This window comes from Agelaius tricolor, unplaced genomic scaffold (assembly GCF_023055355.1).
Source record: "Agelaius tricolor isolate 1412-34295 unplaced genomic scaffold, bAgeTri1.0.p SCAF_22, whole genome shotgun sequence".
NCBI classification, from domain to species: Eukaryota; Metazoa; Chordata; class Aves; order Passeriformes; family Icteridae; genus Agelaius; species Agelaius tricolor.
In genome coordinates this window covers 2676239-2697698 of record NW_027269282.1, presented here as the reverse complement: position 1 = coordinate 2697698, position 21460 = coordinate 2676239, and the positions used below count along the sequence as shown (strand labels likewise).

At 39.3% G+C, this 21460-nt stretch overlaps 1 protein-coding gene across 3 annotated transcripts in view; it reads left to right on the top strand.

The window, feature by feature from the left end:
• STN1 (STN1 subunit of CST complex) overlaps window positions 1-21460 on the top strand; it is a 44174-nt gene that overhangs the window by 7470 nt on the left and 15244 nt on the right. For 2 of the 3 annotated variants that reach the window (XR_011682195.1, XM_071446354.1), the window contains exons 2-7: window positions 5688-5818; window positions 10380-10475; window positions 14475-14546; window positions 16276-16437; window positions 17681-17792; window positions 18530-18692. Coding sequence is in view for 2 of the 3 variants with exons in the window: in XM_071446354.1 (XP_071302455.1) it covers window positions 5695-5818; window positions 10380-10475; window positions 14475-14546; window positions 16276-16437; window positions 17681-17792; window positions 18530-18692 (729 nt within the window). In the remaining variant the exon portion in view is untranslated. Of the gene's footprint in view, window positions 1-1183; window positions 2212-5687; window positions 5819-10379; window positions 10476-14474; window positions 14547-16275; window positions 16438-17680; window positions 17793-18529; window positions 18693-21460 lie in introns of those variants that run through there. The other variant, XM_071446356.1, reaches the window with a different exon arrangement.

Here is a 21460-nt window from a genome sequence, read left to right as displayed (position 1 = left end):
TGACACTAAATCTATGTTACACTGCTAAAACAGAGTAGGAAATCTAACTTTTATTCTCTTTTCTCTGCTAGTTAATTCCTTTGTGCTGTATCAGTAAATTACAGAATCACAGAATGGATAAGGTTGGAAGGGTCCAACATCCTGCTCAAGCAGGGCCCCCTAGACCACATTAGTGAGGATTCTGTGCAGGCAGTTGTGGAATGTCTCCCTTGAGGGAGACTCCACATCCCCTCTGGGCAAGCTGTTCCAGTGCATGTTCTCCCACACAGATTTCTGGATCCATGGGAAATTGTATCTAATGCATGGGACAAGGATCAGAAAGAGCTACTTGTACTGTTCATTTTGTTACACTCTTCCCTGTTAGTTTTTTCAGAATCAGGCTTTTGGAAAATTGAGTGCCAAAACTTTGTTTCAAGGTTTAGCTTGCATATAAAACAAGTTTCAATGTCAAAAGGAGGCAATCTAGGACTGTAAGCTTTGTCCCCATTCCTTCCAAGACTGTGGATGTTGGAGGAGCCAGTTTGTTTGATCTTCTGCAGCCACATGCACCCGTCCAGAAGGTTTCCCAGGCAGTGCTGTGGAAAGGTAAAATCAGAGGGAGGAAAACATGTTATAAGTTATGACATGGAGACATTAACTCCACTGGAAGACTGTTACACAACAGCCATGTCAGTTTATTGATAAAACAGCTTTTTTGCCTCTACCTATATCCTGCCTTATGGGCATTGTGGGCAGTGCCTTTCTGGGTTGTTAGATTCCCCACTGGCTAAAGGTTGCAGTGGTGGGCCTCTTGTCTTGCTCTTCACTTACCAATGAAGTGTATTGTAATAAAAACTAATGTAAGTAAAAGACATACAATGTTTAGAATTTCAAGGAGTATCTTTAAGAAAAAAAATCTATAATTCTTCCTTCTGGTAAATTGTTATCTGAAGAGCTTAGACAAATGTTAAACCCTTGTACAAGTAACATTGCAGGAAGTGCTAAACTTCTGGAAGTTCAGAGGCGTTCTAGATTTCTTAATTTTGTTTTGAAACTATATCTTTAAATTGGAATTGTACTTATATGTAAGAACTACAAGACATGCAGCATGTAGCATCAAAACTGACAGGATTTAACATGACAGAAGCAGTAAGTGGCTTATTATGAAAGACTGAAAGTTCTTGCCCCATCTTGATTTGTAATAGAATAACCAGGTAGGAGGTGGATCCAAACTGACCTTACCTTACTGTTTGATAGTTTTCCAACAGCTGTTTTCCAGGAGCCTTTTTTTGCCTTCCAGTGAGGTGTTTTGGTCTCAGTGAGGGTGTTCATCTTGTTACTGGTGTTGGATACTTTCTTTTAACTATGTATTTTTTAAAAACCTATGGGTGAGTTTCATGTCTAGAATCTTTGTTCCATATTAACTGTAACCAAAAGCTTTACTTCCCAGTTCAGTAAGATTTACTTGTACAATAATACAATGGGTTTATTTGGTTTTAATTTAAAATGTTGTTTGTGGATGGATGTAGGTAATTAAAAACATTTCCTGGAAAATGGTGGGTTTGACTGTACCATGCTGGAATTGCCTCTGCTGATCATGAAGAGTTGGATAATAGTCATTTGTCACATAGGGTGTTGACTCAGACACAGATGATTTCAATTCAGATGACAGAGGGTGTTACAAAACCCAGCTGTTGACTCTGCTCCTCTTTCTTTCCACAAGTTGCTTTGTCTGTGGCAGGAATGGCTGACCTGTGGAGCAGTTTTTGACAGCCACAGTTTCTGGCCTAGTTTATTCAAGAAAACCAGTGATGACTTTAAGTTGTTTTAATGCACTGGGTTGGCAACTCCAACAGTTTAGGAGCCGTTTCCAGTGTAAATTGTCAGTGCTAGCATGGTAGTGGCAGCTTTTGGAGAAGAGTGAAAGCCTGGTAGGATGTTTAAGTTGCCTGTATTAGTGAATAAATTCTCTGTTTCTGTTTTACAGCTAACTTGAGAAAGAGTTTTTGCAGCATGTGCCAGCACTTGCAGAGCAGTTGCAGACAGCCACTGGCAAGACACATTTTCTTGGCTCAAAATTATTAATCTCAAGCTAAGGCAATTTTCTCCAAGAGCTTTGGTTGTTAATCAAATTTGGAGAAAAGACAACAAGAAACATGAAAACAGATACTCTTCTTTGAGGTTTCAATTGCACTGGGATTGGAAGAAGACTGTTTACCTTTTTTGGAAAAGGTACATGGTGGGCACAGGAATATGAGCCAAGGAATTAATTGGTTAGGGCTGATTTTGAGTAAATCAATAGGGTGTTAAATAGGAAGCTCTTGAGACAAAACTACCCAATAGGCTGCTTAGGAGGGAACAAAGAAATGGGTTTGGGGTGCGGCATGGTTGGGAAGGGTGCCAATTTTCCTTGCTTTCCCTTCTAGGATGATACCTTGCTGAGCTTACAAGGTAGCTCTGGGGTTATGGACTTGGTTTGCTTCTCAGTAGAGTCAGGAAAGCTAACATTGATAGCAGTGGGTGAAAGAGACAGCCCAATCTTAATATGTTAGAATAATCTCAAATTGAGGCTTCTTGTTTATTTGTATCTAGATACCTACTATGTAAACTTTAGATTTCTGCCCTTCAAACAAAGTTGTTTTCCCAAGAAGAACATAATTCTTCTTTTGGTTATGATTATGCCTTCATAGCCTTTTTCTGGAGTTAAAAATAGAGTACTGATATCTTCTGTCTAATTTACTTGTGGACTAGATTCTTCTGTTGCCTTTTTTTCCTCCTGTAACATGATTGAATTCCTTGCACTACAGCAACCCTGAAGTCATTACACTGCACTTAAAACAAAATGCAGAAAGGAATGACCTTTTGCTAGGACTCTGTGTTGTTTATATTGCTAAGCCTGATCGCCCTCTCCCAGCAAAAACCAGTTTAATCCTTAAACATTAATTAGATAGTATCTGTTCAGAATTGTCTATTGTTTGCTGTCTGGGTCTTCACTGATTATAACGTTGTGCATCTCCACAATGCCCCTATTTGCCCCTTGGCTCTTCATTGTACAGGGCAGCTCTTATCTTCTTTGCTGATAGCAAATCACCAATGGTACCAGTTAAGGGCTGCAAACACTTGTAGCATAATGGAAAGTTCCACTTTTGCCAGGATGACTCATTAATTAACCCCGGGATGGAGAGGCTTCCTGTGCCAACTTAGGAAAAAGTTACGGGAAGATACTATTATATATCAAAAGATAAATGATTGGAAGAGTTTTGCCAGCCTTATAGGAATTACGGTTTTTAATACTCTCAATCTGCCTGAAACAAGCTTGGGAACTCACTGAATAGATACTTTGGAAATAGTTTACATCTTGCTTTGCTTTAGGAGGAAACAGACAAATGCTGAGAAGAATGGACCGATACTAGCAGTGTTAGAGGCAAGCAATACATCCAGGAGGCACTAAACATCTTTTCTTTCCAACTGACCACAAACTTTTGGCTTCAAATAGGCCACTGTTCAAATGTAGCTACCAAGCTGACCACTGGGAGGGAAGGAAGAAAATAGGCTTGGTTTTGGGTGGTGTCAGGGGTTGGGAAAGCTCTTGGGACTGTGAGGAGGCCAGGGAAGGCTTTGCCTGCTGTGCAGAATGCCCTGGTGTGCCTGTCAGACCCTGCTGACACTGAGTGGGTGGCTGGGGTACGGTTTCACTGTCCCAGCCTGGTGTGGATGGAATGTCTCTAACTCAGGACTTCAGCAAATTTGTCCTCTGGACTTCAGGGAATCCTGTGATGCCTTCATAGTGCTGGGGGCACAATTTAGTTTTTGTCAAGGAATCTTTGCAACATCTGCAAGATAAAGTGTTGTGTGTCTGTAGCAGGCTTGAACCAAACAGAATGGTCTCTACATAAAGACGTATGATGGCTGTAAATATCTCCAGTGAGGAGCTGTAACAAGGCCTGGGAGTGAGAAGAAAGCTCCAGAATTTGAGATTTAACTCCCAGTTGTTTTTGAGATGGAAAGAGCTTTCACTGCAGAAATCTTCTCCCTTCAGAACAGGAAAGCAGTAAAAAATTTTGGGGAGATGCTCTTCATTTAGGCTTAAAGTGTGCTTGGCTATTAATCTATTAACATTTGGACATTTCAGGCTTGACAAGTGGCTATAAAATGCCAAAATACAGATATTTTTAATCTTCAGTGGAGCTGCTTCATTGATTTCCCCTCAGATGCACACATGTGCAGGGGTGACTTCTGCTTTTTACCCCAAGGAGTGTCTGTTTACCCAAAATACAACAGGTTAGACAGACTTGTTACCTGATTGTCTCTTTTTGGCTGGTTATCTCAGTCTGCTGTCTGTCTAGAAGGAAAAACAGGTGCTGAGCTGTGACAGGCTTTGTAACCATGCAAAGTAAATTGGGGGGCATGAAGCAGAAAGGAATGTAACTTTGTACTAGAGACTGCAAGCAAAAAGAGATGGAGAAACCAATTTTGTTAAGAAAAGGAGCATGTCAAGTAAAATACAGGTTCAAACCATTTGTTCCTTTGAGAAACTTTAAGGTCTAAATTTGACACCGAGTGTAGTAAGTATCCAGAGAACTGCCATATGGAGGAATAGCAGCTTGTGTTAAAATCATACACTTAACAGCTTAATTTCTAAATTTCTATTGAGCAGTGTCTCAATTCAGCAGTAGAAGAAGGGTGCTTCATGGGGAGACTTGAGTGAGAAAGGAATGGTGTGACTTTTTGAGGAGATCTTGCAGGTGCAAAAAGAAAAGGCTGGGAAGAGCTGTCTGTAGTGGGGAGCAAGACACGAATCCAGGTGTAATCAAACTATTTCAGTTTGTTACTCAATAGTGAGGTTACTGCTGGAACTGACTAAATCAAATATTTTCAACATCTCACCTAAGAAATGACCAGTCCAAGGAAGGGTAAATAACACTGACTTTTTTTTAAACTTTTACTAGTAAAAGGAAGGTGACCTGGAAAGCCTTACAGGAACAATGCAGCTACAGGAGAAGCTGATAAAAAGTATTTTCAGCTTCCAAATCTTTATGAGGATCTTCCTGAATCGAGTGCTGGGGTTTTTGACATCAAGACCCTGATAAGCAGAGAATTGGATCTGTAATGGCATAAGATGGCAGGCATAAACTCTAAAATCTGAAAGGGCAAAATGGAAAAGTAACAATTTCAAAGTTAGTGGAGACTACATGCCCAAAACAAAGAAGGGATGGCTGTTTTTGTTTTGAATAAAGTCATCCCCCCTCAACTCCATGATAAAGCACAGCACAAACAATGAGTACATTAGGAAAGGAGAATGATGGGGAAATAATAATCATCTGTAGAGAAAGTAGCCACTTAGGATCCCACAATCCTGCTCTTTTAAACAAATGTTGACTTTAGTTCTCTGTTTATGGATTTTAGAGAAGAAAAGTCTCTGAAATTCTATTTCATTTGAAGTTACTGGGGGAAATGCTGTTGCTGGATTCTCAGTACTTCAAACAAGTCATGAGTATTGATACTTTGAATATTTCATGTGGCAACACATGAAATATTGATAGATATATATAACATTTTATTAGATAAACTCCAGTGTCTCATGCTCAGCTCTGCTGTGTTATTGTGTGTATACTCATGAACTGTTTTTTCATTTATGGGAAAAAGAATGAATGTGAGCAGCTCTTCAACTTTGTAGAAAACAATTTCAGGTCCTTCCGTGTTCACAGGTTTTGGATGCAGTCTGAGAAGTATGAAGAGATGCCTTCTCTGCACTGGGGTATCGATCCTGTGTTTTCTGCATTTGCAAGACTCTATATTAAAGATATTACAGAAATGAGAGAATCTATACAGGTGCCAGGTATGTATTTATAGGTGCTGATTATGATGCACACAGTATTATAATTGATTTATGTTGTGCTTTTTATGAAGGGATTGAAGAATACTTCACAAACATCAATAAAGTAGTTTTCCATAGCCTTATGCTAAGTGGTGTTAGTTTCTCTTAGAAGTTCTAAGAACAACAGGTTGTATGTGAAATGTATGTGAAAAATAAAATATATTTGTTAAAATGGTTTTCCTTTCTCTCCAGTACCTCTTTTACATTAAGGTAATGTGTTTCCTCTGGGTGGTGGTGCTTGTTATATTCTGATAAAGTTAATTCTAAAAAATTGCTTGTCCTTTCTGGCCATATGTATTGTTACCTCTCCATTGTCTCTACCTTTTTTTTGCAAAATTTTGACAGTTGATGATATTGCTGGATGTGTGATTTTGCTTTTTCCTATGGATATTAATACATTATAAGACAGATACAGGTTTTGAGGTTTTGTCTCCTTAATTTCTAGATATGATAGATATATGACATTCTTCATACATTGGAACAAGCTTATTGTAAATTCTGGCCTCCATGCTGGACCTTGCCCCACAAGTCTGCTTTGCAGTGTGTCCTGCTGCTCTGCAGTGTCACCCACATGTGAGCTTTGGCTGAAGCAGCACAGCTCTGACCTTGAATTGCTGTTTTCACTACACAGGCTTTAAATAGACTGCAGTGTGTCTCTGCTGTGGAAGGGCTCATTATTCCCAAGTGAAGCCTGACATGGTGCAAGATTATCAGGGAGGGACCCAGAGAACTTAGAATTAATGAGGAAAAGCAATAAGCCCTAAGCACAGTGTATGCCTTTGGTTTGGTTTTGATGTTTTGTTTGTGGTTTTTAATTTTTATTATTTTCTGTCCACAGATACTAAGTATCCCTGTTTGGCTCTTTGAATATGCTTTGCTTTGTCGGTTTTGTTATTCTTCTTCAGTTTTCTTTAACAGCAAGGATAGCAGCAATGCTATTTTTGGAGAAATGAAGGACTGGCGGGGTTTTTTTCTCTTCTTGCAGCCATTTTTATGTACATGAGGACTTCACAAACCACAAATACCAGTCTGTCTATCTATCCTGGTTATTTAACATGGACAGAGACTTTTATAATAAATCCATTGTAATAATTAGGCTGCAGAGTGCTGTTGATATTTGTCCTACAGCAAGTTTTTTTTAAAGGCCTTTTTAAACTGTCTTATAAATGTCTCCTAGTAGTACTGGTGTGGGAAATGAATCTGGTAAAAACTGTTCTTCATCATGTTCTTCATATTTTAATTGTTTTCAAACAAAATACAAAACAATTCAATGCCAGCAGAATTGGACTGTAGTTTGGACTTGAGCATTAGTACATGCACATGTGAAAATGTATTCAGAATAATTAGCATTATAAACACCAAGAAACATTTCATGATAGCAGGAACAGTCCTAGAAAGTACAGTCCTGCACTTTTCTTTACTCCAAAATACCTGAATTTCCCTTCTTACTTCTCTTCCTGTTCTTTTACTTTACTGAGTTGGCTTCTGCTTCAGGAACTTTTTCAGTTTTGTTATTACCTTTGTTTTTTTTCTAAGATGATCCTAAGGAGGTGGTATCTGTCATGTCAAGATATCAGCCTTTACAGTTGGTACATTTGAGCTTTCTCCCCTTCCTGTGCATCTGGCACTCTGCCCTCTGCTTGCTTGCAATCCTGCATCATTTTCTAAACCAAACTTCAAGTAAAATAAAATTTTCTGGAACCAACATCCTGAATTTTGTTAATTCTCCTAGTGCTGTATATATACACCAAACCAGACATTTTCCAGTGTATCTTATTTGTTGGCAACAAATGATAGCACAACAAAAACACTAAAATTAATACCTTTTGAGGAAGGAAGAATGTAGGTGTTTGTTGTCAATGCTTCCTGCCTTTAATGGGCTTTTAAAGACCAGCTGAAGCTAACTATATGGTTGGCTATAAATCAGTCATTAAGTAATGGTAATTAAGAATGAATGAGGGCAAAACAAAACGTTGTAACTAGGAAGAATGGAAAGAAACACAGTCTGAATGTCAGGAAAAACATCCCTAGAATGACATCTGTTAGACCATGGCACAGCCTTCCCAGGAAAAAGGTGGGATGCCCTTCACTGGGATTGTTTATATTCTGACTGTACAGATTGCCAGGAATTTACTGTACAAAATGGTCTTATATTGGCTCTGAGGAAATGGACTGAATGACCTAATGAGTTTTTTCTTTCCACTTTTAAGCATTAGGATTTGATGCCACAGTGACTAATCCTTTAAAGCAACACAGAGGGAAGCAGTAAACCTGGCCAATTACTCTGCTGCTATAAATGGTGACAAGAAGGTTGGAAAACCTCCCAGATAAAAACAGCAATTGTGTTGTCTTAGCAGCCTTGCAATGAGAGTGGGTGTCAAACTCAGTTGTAACACATAATTACATCATGGAAATGAGCTTTTCTCAGAGTTATCATGCACCACTGCTTTGTGACAGCTTATCAACAAGGAAGGGAAGCTACAAATAGTATAAAAGAAGGTAATAATAATTAAAGAAATGGCAAACAGCACAGTAATGCTGGTACAGACATGACCAGCACTTGCCCTAGAGATCTCTGTATCTATAGCTCCCTGTAGCAGTGCTGTGGCTGTTGTGGTAATGGCATTTTGCTCTGGGTGTTGATTACTGGGGTATTAGGAACCTTACTGAATGTGTTTGTCCACAGCTTCAAATATTTAGTATATATTTATTGCTAGCAATATGGGCCTAATTTGAACAAATAAACTGGAAGGAGGAGTAATTTACACCTTGAAGTCATCAAGTGCAACAACTTTTACTAGGTTAAATATAATTTCATTCTTCAAATTAGTTCAGGTATTTTCTCTGAGAGTAAGGGTGGAGTTCTAGGTGAATTTACGGGGACGGAGAGAACCAGTTTTATTTGGTTTCTGTCATCTGCCAAAACTCAGCTTACTAGCTGGGAAACAAACATAATAACATGTTGCTTGTTTGCATAATCAGGAGCTTGGAGTCTCTGCTCCACAGTCTTGCTCTAGACCAGAAACTAGCCCAGACTTTTTACAGAGATGTTGTAAGATTGAGTGAATGACTTCATACACTGGGAGTATCTCCACTGGGGGTTTCTGTAGCAGTGTTTATTTGTGCCCTGGTAAATGAAATGACAGACAAGTGGACAGACCTGCTAAACATTCTCTATGCCAGACCTGACCAGTGACTGCAGATTAGTGCAGCCAGATCTGAGATGATAGCCATAGATGCATCCTCAAAACACTGCCATGGATTTTTATGAGCAGAATTTCTGCTTATGAGCTGCTTGGCTGATCACCTCTGATTTCTTCCGAAACTTTTATGTTTTCTCTCTGTCTTGTGTGAAGAAAGTTAATTCCAGGCTCATTTAAGGCTGCTAGCTATGTAGGACAAGTTATTTTTGGATTTTGGATTTAGGGGTTTTTTTATACAGAACATTTTTCTGACTCCCTTGCTGCTGTGTTTCCCTTTGTAAGAATAACACTTGCCACGGTGTACGGAGCCAAATGTTCCCTTCTGAGTCCCTCGAGTTATCTACTTTTCAGAAGACAGTTATTGAACATCCCAGATGGCTTATTTCAGTAAAGCAGCAGTATTTGAAAACTGAAGAAAACACATTCACTGAAAACTAGCCAGCCCAGGGTATATTTGGAGCTTATTGCCCTATTTTCCTCCTGCTGTTGGACTGTGAAGCCTCAGTGTATGATGTTTACATTAGTGTTTGTTAACAACATTTGTCACTCTCTTGAAAGGGATTACAGAGCAAGGCAACCTCAGTGCTCTCAGAGTCCACTGGGCTGTGATTTCTCACTCTTTCCTGGGCATGTTTCTAAGTGCTAAGTTATCTTTATAGATGCACAAAAATAGCTTTGAAGGGATGTTTTTAGAACATGTGTTTTCAGAAACTGAAGTTCAGGATGCAGTCCACAATGACTGCAGTAGTGTACTCTGCAGTCTGAGAGGGCTGTTGCTCTCCCCCTGCCCCCACAGCTCCTGTTCCTCTAGAAATGAAAGACAGAATTATGTTAGTTTTCCTTTCGGAGGCTCTGCCTTAATCAGGAACAGCTGCATTGTGAGAAGCTCAAACTGCTTCCTTTGTGTTCTATTATTTATTCTGAAGCCTTATGAAGATATAAAAAAAACCCAAACCAAACAACAAAGCAAAGCAAAACAAAAACCCAAATGAAACAACAAAACAAACAAAGAAAAACCCCCTAAAGCTGCAGCAAACAAACTGTTTTCAGATCCAAATGTGCAGGAAAACAAGAGGTTAATAAGATTCTGACACTATACAAAAGCAAGCTTTTGGCATCCTAAGTACAGCTGATACTTTCTCCTTTTAGTGTCCCTAGTTTTCAGTGATACAGGGGATTTTTCCTGTCTAGGTGCTGTATCATTTAAGATTTATTAAACATGTAAGAAAGTATGTTTTTTTTTTAATTGACAAATGTGACTATGTAGGGTAGGGTGTTGAAAGAAATAGTTACACTAATCAAGCATGTTTTGTGTCTAGGTATATTCTTTTATAATGGACATCCAATAAGACAGGTGGATGTTGTTGGGACAGTGGTTCAAAAGAAGGAGCGAGATGCTTTTTATAATTATGGAGGTAAGGAAAATGTCTCTCTTTCTTCTTGCACTTATCAGCCTTTACTATTTATCTTGGTTACTGTTAGAACTGAAAGGTCTCCCTATGTGCTCATTGTGTATTCTTGAAACAAATGTTATCCTAATATAATGTATATCTACCGCTGAGATTACCTGGCAAATGTAGGGAAGCTACTGTTTATCTCCACTTCAAAAATAGAGAATTGAATAGTTAACACAGAGTAATTGATTCATGTGGGGTCATGTAGCAAATCTTAATTTTGGATGTTGGTTTGTCACTGGACTCTGCCACCTTCCTCTCCTATTTGCAGTACCTTTGGTGAGATGCAAACATATTTAACAGTACCCACAAATGGGAAATCACTTTTTCCATATTTGAACCTTAGAAATCCTTTCTGATTTTTTGTATGTCTTGTCATATCTTGGAGCCAACTTCTAATAGCAGTCAGGAGCTTGTTTATGTTTAGATGCACAAGAGTTTCAACAAATGAACTCAAGCATCATAGCACCAGTTTTTGCCAACACCAGCTGGGAGTTGTCTCCTCTGTATTGCTTTTCCCAGTATTCAGTTTTATTAACATGGAAACATCTGATTGTCATTTTGTTCAGCTGTCTTTTACATCTGGAGAAAAAGCAGAGTGGAGCAGTGGTGATGTGGCAAGTTTCAAAAGGTGGGGGGAGGTCACCACAGCAGGAAGGGGGAGCCAAATGCAGAGATCTTATTGAAGCCCTTATGGCCATTGTTTTCCTCTGCCATGGGTTTTCACCTGGTGGAGGTGAGTCTGCCTCTCCTTCCCAGTTCCCTTGCTTGTACGATTGCAGTTCCCTGACCCTTTGGAGTGCTGTGAAGATACAGCTGATGAGTTAACCACCTCCCAGATACCCCAGCATCAAACTGCTGCACAGTGGCATTGACTGCAAATGCATTTATCTCTTCATGAGAACAGAGGAAGACAGAATCAAAATGACCAAGACAACCAATTCTATCGGTAAGGGTTTTCCATGCTGCTTTCAGCATCAGTTTAACAACTACACCTGTTGAAAATGTTTGACTGGAGCAGAAAGTAGAGGAATAGAAATAAAAAGAAACTGCAGAGTAGTGGAATTAAGGCCTTAGATCAGCCGACCTTCAAGTGCAGCTCACAGTTAGCCTGTCTTCCTGCTGTCTTTCACATCCAACTCCACTCTTTGTTCCAGCAGTTCCTGGTCTGAGTTTTCAGGCTACCTGCCAGGGTGCCCCTCCCCAGCCTGCCCTCCCTTTCAGGCAAGCCAACTCTGGCAGCACAAAACTGTAACTTCTTAGACAGTTTCCTGCTTGTAACTTTGCATCTCTCAGTTCAACAGACTCTGGTGAGTCACAGGGGTTGCATCAGTTGGAGTGCCACACACTGCTCAGGACTTGCTCACTTTCCATCTGCTTAAAAGTGACTTACAAAGCAATTCCCCCTTTGTACTTTCCCTCTGATAGGGAACTGAAATGTCTTTGTGTCCCTGCCTTGATCCTCCCCCCTCACTTCCTATTTGTCTGTTTCAGAATACACATCACTCACTTTAAAGAGTCTTAGGTCCTCTGCTGAAAACTCCAGAGCCAGAACTGCTAACAAAATTATAATTGTAAAAAAGAGTTAGTTTACTCTTCCTTGGCTTAAAAAATAAAAATTACATGCTATGTAATATCTGATTTTGACACTTTGATTTGATTGTTTCTTCCTATTATTATGATAATTTAGGAGAATGATCTCTGATTAAAACATAGCTTTGATCAAGTTCATTTTTTACCTAGTGCACCTTTCTGGCCTCTTTTGTCTCCTTTTTAACAAAACTGAACATCCCATGTGGTTTTCTTTATACTCCAAAACTAACTCTAAAACTAAAAGGCAATCGACTTAAAATAAAAAAAAAATTCACCAGCATCCCAGTAGGTCCATGCAGGCGTGACAAGAGCCATACCCTTTTTGTCATAAAGAAATAAAAATTTACACAATTATCTCATTTAGCAGATAGCTTTGAGCTACCCCTCAAATAATTAAGCAAGAATCAAAGAAACCAAAGCCAAACAAACAAAAACCAGGAAAAAAAAACCCCAACAAACAAAAAGTAAACCCACAAAAAACCCAAATAAACAAAAGTTTAAACCCAAAGAGATGAGGAAGGGCGGCACAGGGAGCACAGGAAGTTTTCAAAAGTTTGTAGACCCCTTGTGCATTTAAAATAGATTGCCTAATTAGAATACAATTGCAAGAGTTACTTGTCTTTTTGTTCAAAGCTTTCATCTATGAAATTGCAAAACTTTGTTTCAGAACCTTACTCTGCTACCAGATTCCTTTTGTGGTCAAGCACAGGTCAGTCTCTCCAGAACTCTGTTTTCAGCTGTTACATTGAGGAGAAGCAGTCTGGCCTCCTAATCCTTCAGCCTTGGTTTGTTTCCAGGCCCTTCTTAGGAAGCCTGTCTGTCTTGGTTGGTGCAAGCTGGAACATCTACAAACTGTGGGAATGCAAGAGTGAAATGTTATCTGCCCTGCTTCTTGTTGCCATTGCTGGCTTGCACGCGTGGCTTGGGCATGGCTGATGAGGGCTCTGCCTCCTACTAAAATAGTTGCTGTCTGTCTGTACCAAGGAGAGGAAATCCTACCAGCAGATCGTTATCTGTGCTCTGGTACAAAATTAAAGCTGCTGAAATAGTTGCAGACACAGCAGCTCAAAACAGAGAGAGCAGAAAAGAGTATATTTTTGTGATGGAATTTGGAATTGCCTGCATCTTATAAGTGCTGTAAGTTTGCTAATAGGAATGTGCAGCTAAACTGCTTGGAAACTGGAAGGTAAAACAATAATTAGAAATCGGACCCCCCCAAACAGGGAGATTGTTTTAAAACATGTGAGACAATACAAAGGCATTGATGCTATGGTTCCCAGAGGAAATGACTGCAGGTATCAGTCAGCACCTTCATAGTAAACATTGTTGTTACTTTTTTAGTCATGGACTTGCTTTAAGGAGCAGAAGAAAATTGCAGGTTTCCATTTGTGAGGAGTGGAATGTCAGTCTTGGAGATGTTACATTCAAGAAGCAAGGTGCATTGGCTGGATGATCCTTGACAGACATTTAGTGTCTTTCTGTTTAGAGTGTTTGTTGTACAAGCCATCTATATACAGTCCTTTGATCAATGGAAAATTGATTCTTCAGACAGATTTTAGTATCCTTTGAGTTTTGTCTTTTCCTGCTGTCACCTCCAGACAATGCAGTGCCTGGAGCAGAAATCGTCAAACTGATTTCCATTGGTCACTGGCAGAACAGGAAGAGCAGCTCTGTGCTCAGGAGAAGTTGTTGAGCTTTTTCAGCAGAGGAAGTGGCATGCATGCCACCAGCACCTACACTCTGAATTGGGAATTCCTGGCTTAGAGGAATGCATGTCTTCTGTCCTTCCTGCCTAGGGGAGCTGCCTTTCTGCTCCCTGGACATCATCTTGTATTGGAAAGACCAACAGACCTTGAGCATAGTATTGGCATGGAAACCAGTGCAGCTGCAGGTAGCTGCACTCCTGGTTTATTCACATGGTTGTATCCCCAAATGTTGAAGTGCTGTTTCATCACTCTAACAGTAATGCTTCTGTAGTTTGTGCCTGGTTTCCTTTTTCAATTTGTCTGACTTCAGCCTTCAAAACTGATTCTTCTCCTGACCTTGTCAACAAGATTGAAACCCCTTAGTATCCAATATATGTACTGAAGCTTCATAATTTAAATTACTGTATGATCTTTCTTTGAGAATATACCTGTTACTTTGCTGACTATGCACATAAGCACATCTGGTGCTGAGCTACTTCCATGTCTGAAACAACTGTGGAAATTATTTCAGATATGCAAGTAGAGTTTGGACTTTACCTTCCAAACCAGTTGGAATGAGATGTCCTTGGCAGTTATCTCCCTACATATTTATGTATCTTCACTTCTTGGAACATGACTGCTTGCTTTCCTAGTCTGTAATGCTTGCAATTTTTTTTTGCAGTGGATGATAGTACTGGAGTTATAAATTGTGTCTGCTGGAAAAATCCCATGGTAGCAGAAACACCTTTATCAGGTAATTAATCAAATAAATAAGTCCTCTTTTGACTGTTTTTTTTTTTTTTACTTATGTCTGTCTTAAATAATTTAGTAAGTGATCAAACTTACAGAAGAGCAAATACTGCCTGGGCCATTTTGGGAATTTTCTATTAGTTTTTGTGTTTTGTTCAAGGGTGATGCCAATAAAACCATTACGTTATGTTCTGTCCCTGCCTTTTCCTTATTTGAGTAATATGATATTTCATTTCTATGCTGTGACATTGTTCAGAGAATTTGCCTGTTAAGGTTCTTTCTGTGACTTCATCTAGTAAGGAACTAGGCTGGAAATGTGCCACAACTTCTGTTTCCAAAGTCAGTCCATTGACCTGCCCTGGTGATTTTGGTTTCAGGATTTATCCTTGCTTTGTTTGTATTCATATACTCTTGCTCATACAGACACTGTCAGCAATGAACTTGAAAGTAGCTTCAAACACAGTGGGAGGATGCCAGCAGTCTTGTACAATTTGGGCAAGTCCTAAATGTGCAGTGATTGTGCATTTGAAATTAATGTATTATTGCAACTCACTAGTGTCTAGCTGTCTCTTTGCTTTTTCTCCCACTGTTTCTTGTAGATCAAAGTACAGAATTCTTTCTACTTTGGCTCTTCTTGGAAGCCCATGTAGTGGATTGACAACCCTAATATGGAGCTGATCAAATCCTTCTGAAATAAATCTTACTGGTGTCATCTGCAATGTTAGGAATGCATATTAATAGAATGGAGAAAGGAAAGCTTGATGTAAAAGTTAAAAACTCTGATGTCTGTGGAACAAGCCCATTTATACAGACAGATAATTCATACTTATATTTAACAATCCTATGACAGGTGGTACAAATGATCCCAACTGGAATGTAGAAGACAGCTCTCACTTTGGAGAGGTGATGATCTGGCACAGCTCTCAGGAAAAAAAAAAAAGGAGACATGCAATCAAATCAGTTTTGAGGAACTTAAATGAGGAACTTAGATGCATTAAAAGAAATTGCATGAAATACTGCTTGAAATAGAATGAGGACCAAGAATGCTTTTCAGCCTTGTATTCTTATTTTACGCATACATCAGTAGTGGTTGGATGGACACTATGCTAAGAATGTAAATTCATTTATTTATACCTGCTAAAGAAAGCTCTTAGGGGGCACAAGAAACTTTCTTCCAGCCCTTTGTAATTGTGATCAGGGATACTTGGAGCAATAATCAGGTCTTAAGTTATGAAGGATTTACTGTCCTACAAAGCTGTGTTATGTAAATGTGAGGTTCTGTCAAGTTGAATTCACCTCAGTTGGATTCACCCCAGTGTAGACATCAAATTGCATCACATGAATGCTTTGGCCCCACCTCAGATGACTCATTCTTCTTTTGCATAAAAAGTTCAGCTAACTTTTCTTTCCCCCTTTCATCCATCTTAGCATGAGAAAATCAAAAAATGCCAAAACAATTTCAAATTTATGTTTCAGTTTTGCAACCCATCTATGACATTTTCAGTGGTAAATCAATATCTTCTCCCTTTTGTATTCTCCCCAGATGAACAATTCAAATAAGTATAATACAGTAAACTAATTTTGTCACCCAGAAGTTTTCCTACCCAGGACACATGGTGCCTGGGACCTTACCCTTTTTTAGTGATATGACTCCTGTGGTGCTTAGGTGGACAAATGCAAAAGGTTAATGCATTGACATTAGTGCCTGACTCCCTTTCCCTCACTTCTTGCAGGTCATCCAAGCACACCCAGCAGTCTCAGTGTGTTTGAACAGCTGAAGAAACTCCAAGAAACAGTAAGCCAGAAAACCAAGCTGGAGATTGGAGATATTGTCAGGGTCAGAGGTCACATCCGAACCTATAGGCAACAAAGAGAAATTCAGGCCTCATGTTTTTGTGAGTTTTATGAATCTGTGATATATGTAACTAAAATGTCTGAATCCATGAAAAAATCTGAGCTCTATGTAATTAATTGAATATTTTCCACATTATTTCCTGGGATCTCATTTTTCTAAGGATTTTCATCTGTATATCTTTATTTCAATTGTAGCAGCATAAGGTTAGAAGACACACTATGTAATGTGTGAGGTTAGACTGCCTGTAAACGAGGCATTCCTGGAAAAAACTGTAAAAGCTGATTAGCATGCATACAAGAATACCACATGGACACTGTGGTTGGGTGTCTGCAAGAGTGATTTGCTCTTCAGATTTCTCTGTGTTGAAATAGAGCAGCCAAAGCCTGTGAGAAGGGACCTTCTGTGTCCCACTTCACCAAGGGTGCTGAGGGCTTTGGAGAAGTGGCTGCTGTTCACTACAGCCAATCCATTCCATGGGCAGGCAGCAGCATATGGGCAGGGTCCCACTGAAGCCTGGCTTCTCCTCAGCTCCCTGGCTCTGCAGGATGAGGCAAAAGTGTTCCTCAGGCACAGATCTGCATGCAGGTGCTGCCTCTGTGTCTGACAGCTCCTGGAGCAGCAGGGCTCTGCAGCCCACGGCTCTGGGAGCTTCCAGTTACATAACTTCTTCTCAGTTCCGTGTCTGGGCTGTTGTGTAAGAGCTGGTTTTCCCCAGTGAGGTCTTACAGAGATAATACTGAAATTATTTCTTTAGTGAAGAAAATACTGTCTTTTAAGAACCCTGTGTAAGCCAGATAAAAAAATCTAGATTTTTCAGCTCTAACTTAAGTTTGCAAGGGAGTTTGCAAGGAATTCAGCCTCCCTTTCCAGACAGAAGATTTATGAGTATATTCATGAGTTGGTAATAATACCAAAGAGAGCCATGCAATTCAAATAGTCTCTAAATTGCTTTCGCTTTGGCCCAAATAAAGCTCCTTACTACGTGTTAACTTCATTTAATGGATAAAGGCTGCTGAAAGGTAAAATAGAGATCATAAATTCTGGTTAAATAAGTTGTCAGACAAAAGCATAATCTGTAATGCACCACAACAGGCCATTTTACCTCCTTGTAAACTGTAAAAGAAGGATTGGCCTTTGTGGTTTGTTTTTATAAAAACCACAGTGAACAAATTTTGCCAATTTAATACTGGCTGTGAAGCTCTGTTGTGCTGCCTCAGGTTTGCTTGCTTAAAAAATTGTGTGGGAGTCCTGGCCAGGTCTACAAGTTTTCATTGCCTTTCCAGATAAAGTGGATGATCCTGTGTGTGATGTCCAGATTTCGAGAATGCTGGAGCTCCCCTGTCTCTATAGAGAAGTTTATGATAAACCTTTCAAGGGCCCTGAGGAAATACAGAGGTAAATGCAGTATGCAGAACTGCTCCTGGGGCAAAGTATGGGATATTATGACTGTTTACTTGTTGTAATAACTCTGGAAAAAAAATAGAGCAGGCCCTGACTGTGATTCAGACTGTATTCATATACAGTAGCAGTCTGCTTTTCTCCTAAATAATTGGTGATACATACAGATGAGATACCTGCCCATAATCTAAGGAAAGAAATATAATGCTGAACTAAAGTGAATATTAGGAAGGAAGTAAAATAATGTGTACAGATCTCTTTCATCTAGTGAAAAAAGATGGGATTTAGAGCAAGATTTGGGACTGAGGTCAGCAGAGAGGATGGAGATGTATCCTTGACTGATGTTGTTTTATGTGTAAGGTTGAAGAGGTATTTCATGGAAATGCTCTCCTGCCCTTGTGAAATCACAAATCCATAACCTCAATAAGCTGAGTCAAACACCTACTCCTGTACTCAGTTTCAGGGTAGCTGGATGCTTATTGGGAGGCCTGGTGCATGCAGTGTTTCAGAGAGTCCAAATCCTAGATTCACAAAACCCTAACAGCAAATGATTGAAGAACAGTTGAATGTTTATACTTATAAAAATGATCTGTTTTAATTAAGGATTTAAATTCAAATTCTTTAAGGACAGTAAAACATCCTTTGACCTTTGAAACCAGTTCAGTGGACTGACTTTATGTAATTGTTCTAAAACACATTTCTTACCTTTTGACATGTTCTGTGTATCCTTGTAGTGGCCCGGAGGGTCAGAATTTCTCAATCCATATGCTGCATGAGAAAGTGCAAGGCTTTCTATTAGAAAACAAAATTCAGACCTTTTACCAGCAGGAGTTGGAGACAGTTGATTCTCTGGTGTCTCTGATGGGTGTGCATCTACCCAGCCCCAGCTGTGAGGAGGTGAGTGAATGCACCTGTTCCAAGCTTTTAGTGGGGGAAGATAATACCATGTACTTTTGTAAAGCATAAACAGATAAGAGACTGGTGTCTTCAGAGGATTCAAAAACCACTAGTGTTTGAGCTTTACACATTAAATATTTACAGAGCTTGAAGAAATCTTGTTACTTTAGACATATAAAACTGGGCTGGAAAAAGTAATGTAAGAACATTCTGTTAATAGGGGTAATCTTGTATTAGGGCTGAGCAATCTTAGAGCCTGCAACAGTCACTGCTGTATTTAGATTTGTAATTAGTAGCTGTGTTAGAAAAAGAGATCCCTTTAAGGTGCTTGAGTTTTTTGAGACAGAGGTTTGAGATCTTGGATCTAATCAGAAGGGAGCACAAAATCTTTGTCTTGTTTCTCATTTGAAACTCAATATATTGATAGAGATGCAGCTCTCAAGACAAGGTTATGATGGGTGGATGAACAGTGCTCCCTGCTACATGTTTCTCACTTTGGAAGTCCCTGACTGTGAAAGGATGAGAAGGTGGGATTAAATTGAAATCAGTTTACAGGCAGTTGTGTGTAACCAAACTATTAAGAAATTTTCCAGTGAGTTAGTAACCTCTTGATCAGCTGCAGAATGGGAAACAGAACAACACTCATTTTGTAAAATGGCTTTATATTATTCTGTATTAGTTGGATAAATTACAAACCAGGTTTTCAACTTGTATGAAGTGATAATTTTCTGCAAAGCTTACAGTTACATCTTTTATCATGAAAGCAATGGCAGTTGGAGCTTAAGCTGGAGTGTTGTGATTTATTTGTTTACTTTTTGGTTTTCTATAAAGAAATAAATCCCTGGCAGTCGTTTTCACCCTGATTTTGATGTGCACTGTAATGTTAAGTGCTATGTTATGTTGAATTCTAATGTTTGTTTAATTCTTAAGAAACCCCAAAAAAAAACCCTGCAAAAATCAGTCTCTTGCAGACAAGGTTAGATAATAATGAAAAGTAGCTCTTCTTGTTGGCCTTGTTGAAATGCTGCTGATAGCTGTTCTTGATAGCTGAGTTGGGGTTTATTTGTTTGTTTGTTTGTTTTCATTTAGGGTGTTTTTTTCTGGTTTGCTTTAAAACAAACATGGATATTGGCACTAACAGAGCTATTCTCATTTTAGACAGAAAATTTTGCTAGTAGATTATCCAACATGGCACCTGGTACATTCTGAACTAGCTGGAACAGTATTAAAAGTTCCCAAACACTTTACAATAAAGGAAGTAGTCGCCATTGTGTCCAATACTGGAAACTTAAATGCTTCAGCATTTATAGAAAGACCAAGATAAATAATTTACAAAGCCATTTAAAGTAGGAACTGGTGCAGAACAAACATAGAAAGACTGAAAAAATCCCCCAAGAAAACTCAACCCAAACAAAACACCAACCAGCCAAAAGAAAAACAACTCAAAAACCCCAAACCAAGAAAAATACTGTAGCATCAGTGTTATTAGCAGTCATGAAGAGCTATCATAATAATTGTTAGTTGCTCCTGACCCTGATACAAGGATGTGAGTATATGTCCCAGGAATGTGGGTGCACAGCTGCTTATTTGGAAATTGCAGTTCTACTTATTGTCCTTTACTACTAATTTCTTGCAAAGAAGGTTATCTGTTCTTGCATAAGAAAAGACCTTCAGTTGTCAAGTGGCATGAATGCCTTAGGAGGAGTGCCTAGTAATGCTCTGGAAATGTAGTTCCTTGTTCCTCTACTCCATCTCTAGAAGGTGTCACCTTTCATAATTGGCAAAGGGTCAAGTACCCAGTTCTATCCATGAAAGGAAGTGTAACAGATCTGATTTCTGTCCCTCTTCCTTTCTTTTCTCTTCACTAGTCTTTTGTTTTGTGCTGCTCTCAAACCAAGAGGATCAAAGGTGCTGCTGATGTGGAACAATGTTATTTTGGGCCTATTTGGCAAGGCAGAAGCTACAGAGCCAACTCAGCTAATTAGGCCATGCCTCAATATACACACTTGTTCACTTCTTGCACTTTTCCTGGATGTAAAAGGATAAGTTATTTGGATGTATAGGTTATTTTTTTTATCCTGATTCCAGTGTTCTAGGGCACAAGTTGCTGTTAAACTATTTGTTTCCTTTCTCTTCCTTTCCCCCTTCATCTCGTTCCCAACTTGTAAAGTACTTACACAATGTTCATCACAGTGGGAGGGTGTCTCCCCATGGAATACTTTCCCCAGGGAGGTGATGAACTGCTGTGGAGTCACTGCAGTGGAGTGGAGCAGAGGGGGAAGATGGAAGAGTTAGCTGGAATAGTTTGAGGTAGGCAGCATCTCTGAGTTCCTGTTCAGCATTACTTGTAGCTGAGTCCTGTCCACATCCCATACATGTCCTACAATAAATACCCCATTCCAGTCTTGATGCCTCCCTGGCAGTGCACTTGTCTGCCTGTCTGGAATAAATTTCCCTCTAGCAGATGCATCTGGCAGAACTGAAATAATTTCCTCTTCTCAGACATATACTAGGGAAAATTTAATTTTATAGTCTACAAATTATGAGGAAGAGAATTTAACTGCTTTTAAAAGTAGTTAAAAATTAACAAATCTTTTATGAGTTTTAAAGCCATTGGAGCTTTAATTTGCATAACCAGTTCCCCATCTATCCCAAAGGTGTGTAGCCTTTTCCCTATCCCTTGAAACAAGTCACTTTTGAGTCTGGAGGGGTGTGTACCAGAAGGAAGACTACAAGTAAAACAAGAAAAAGTAATTTTGTGCTTAGAG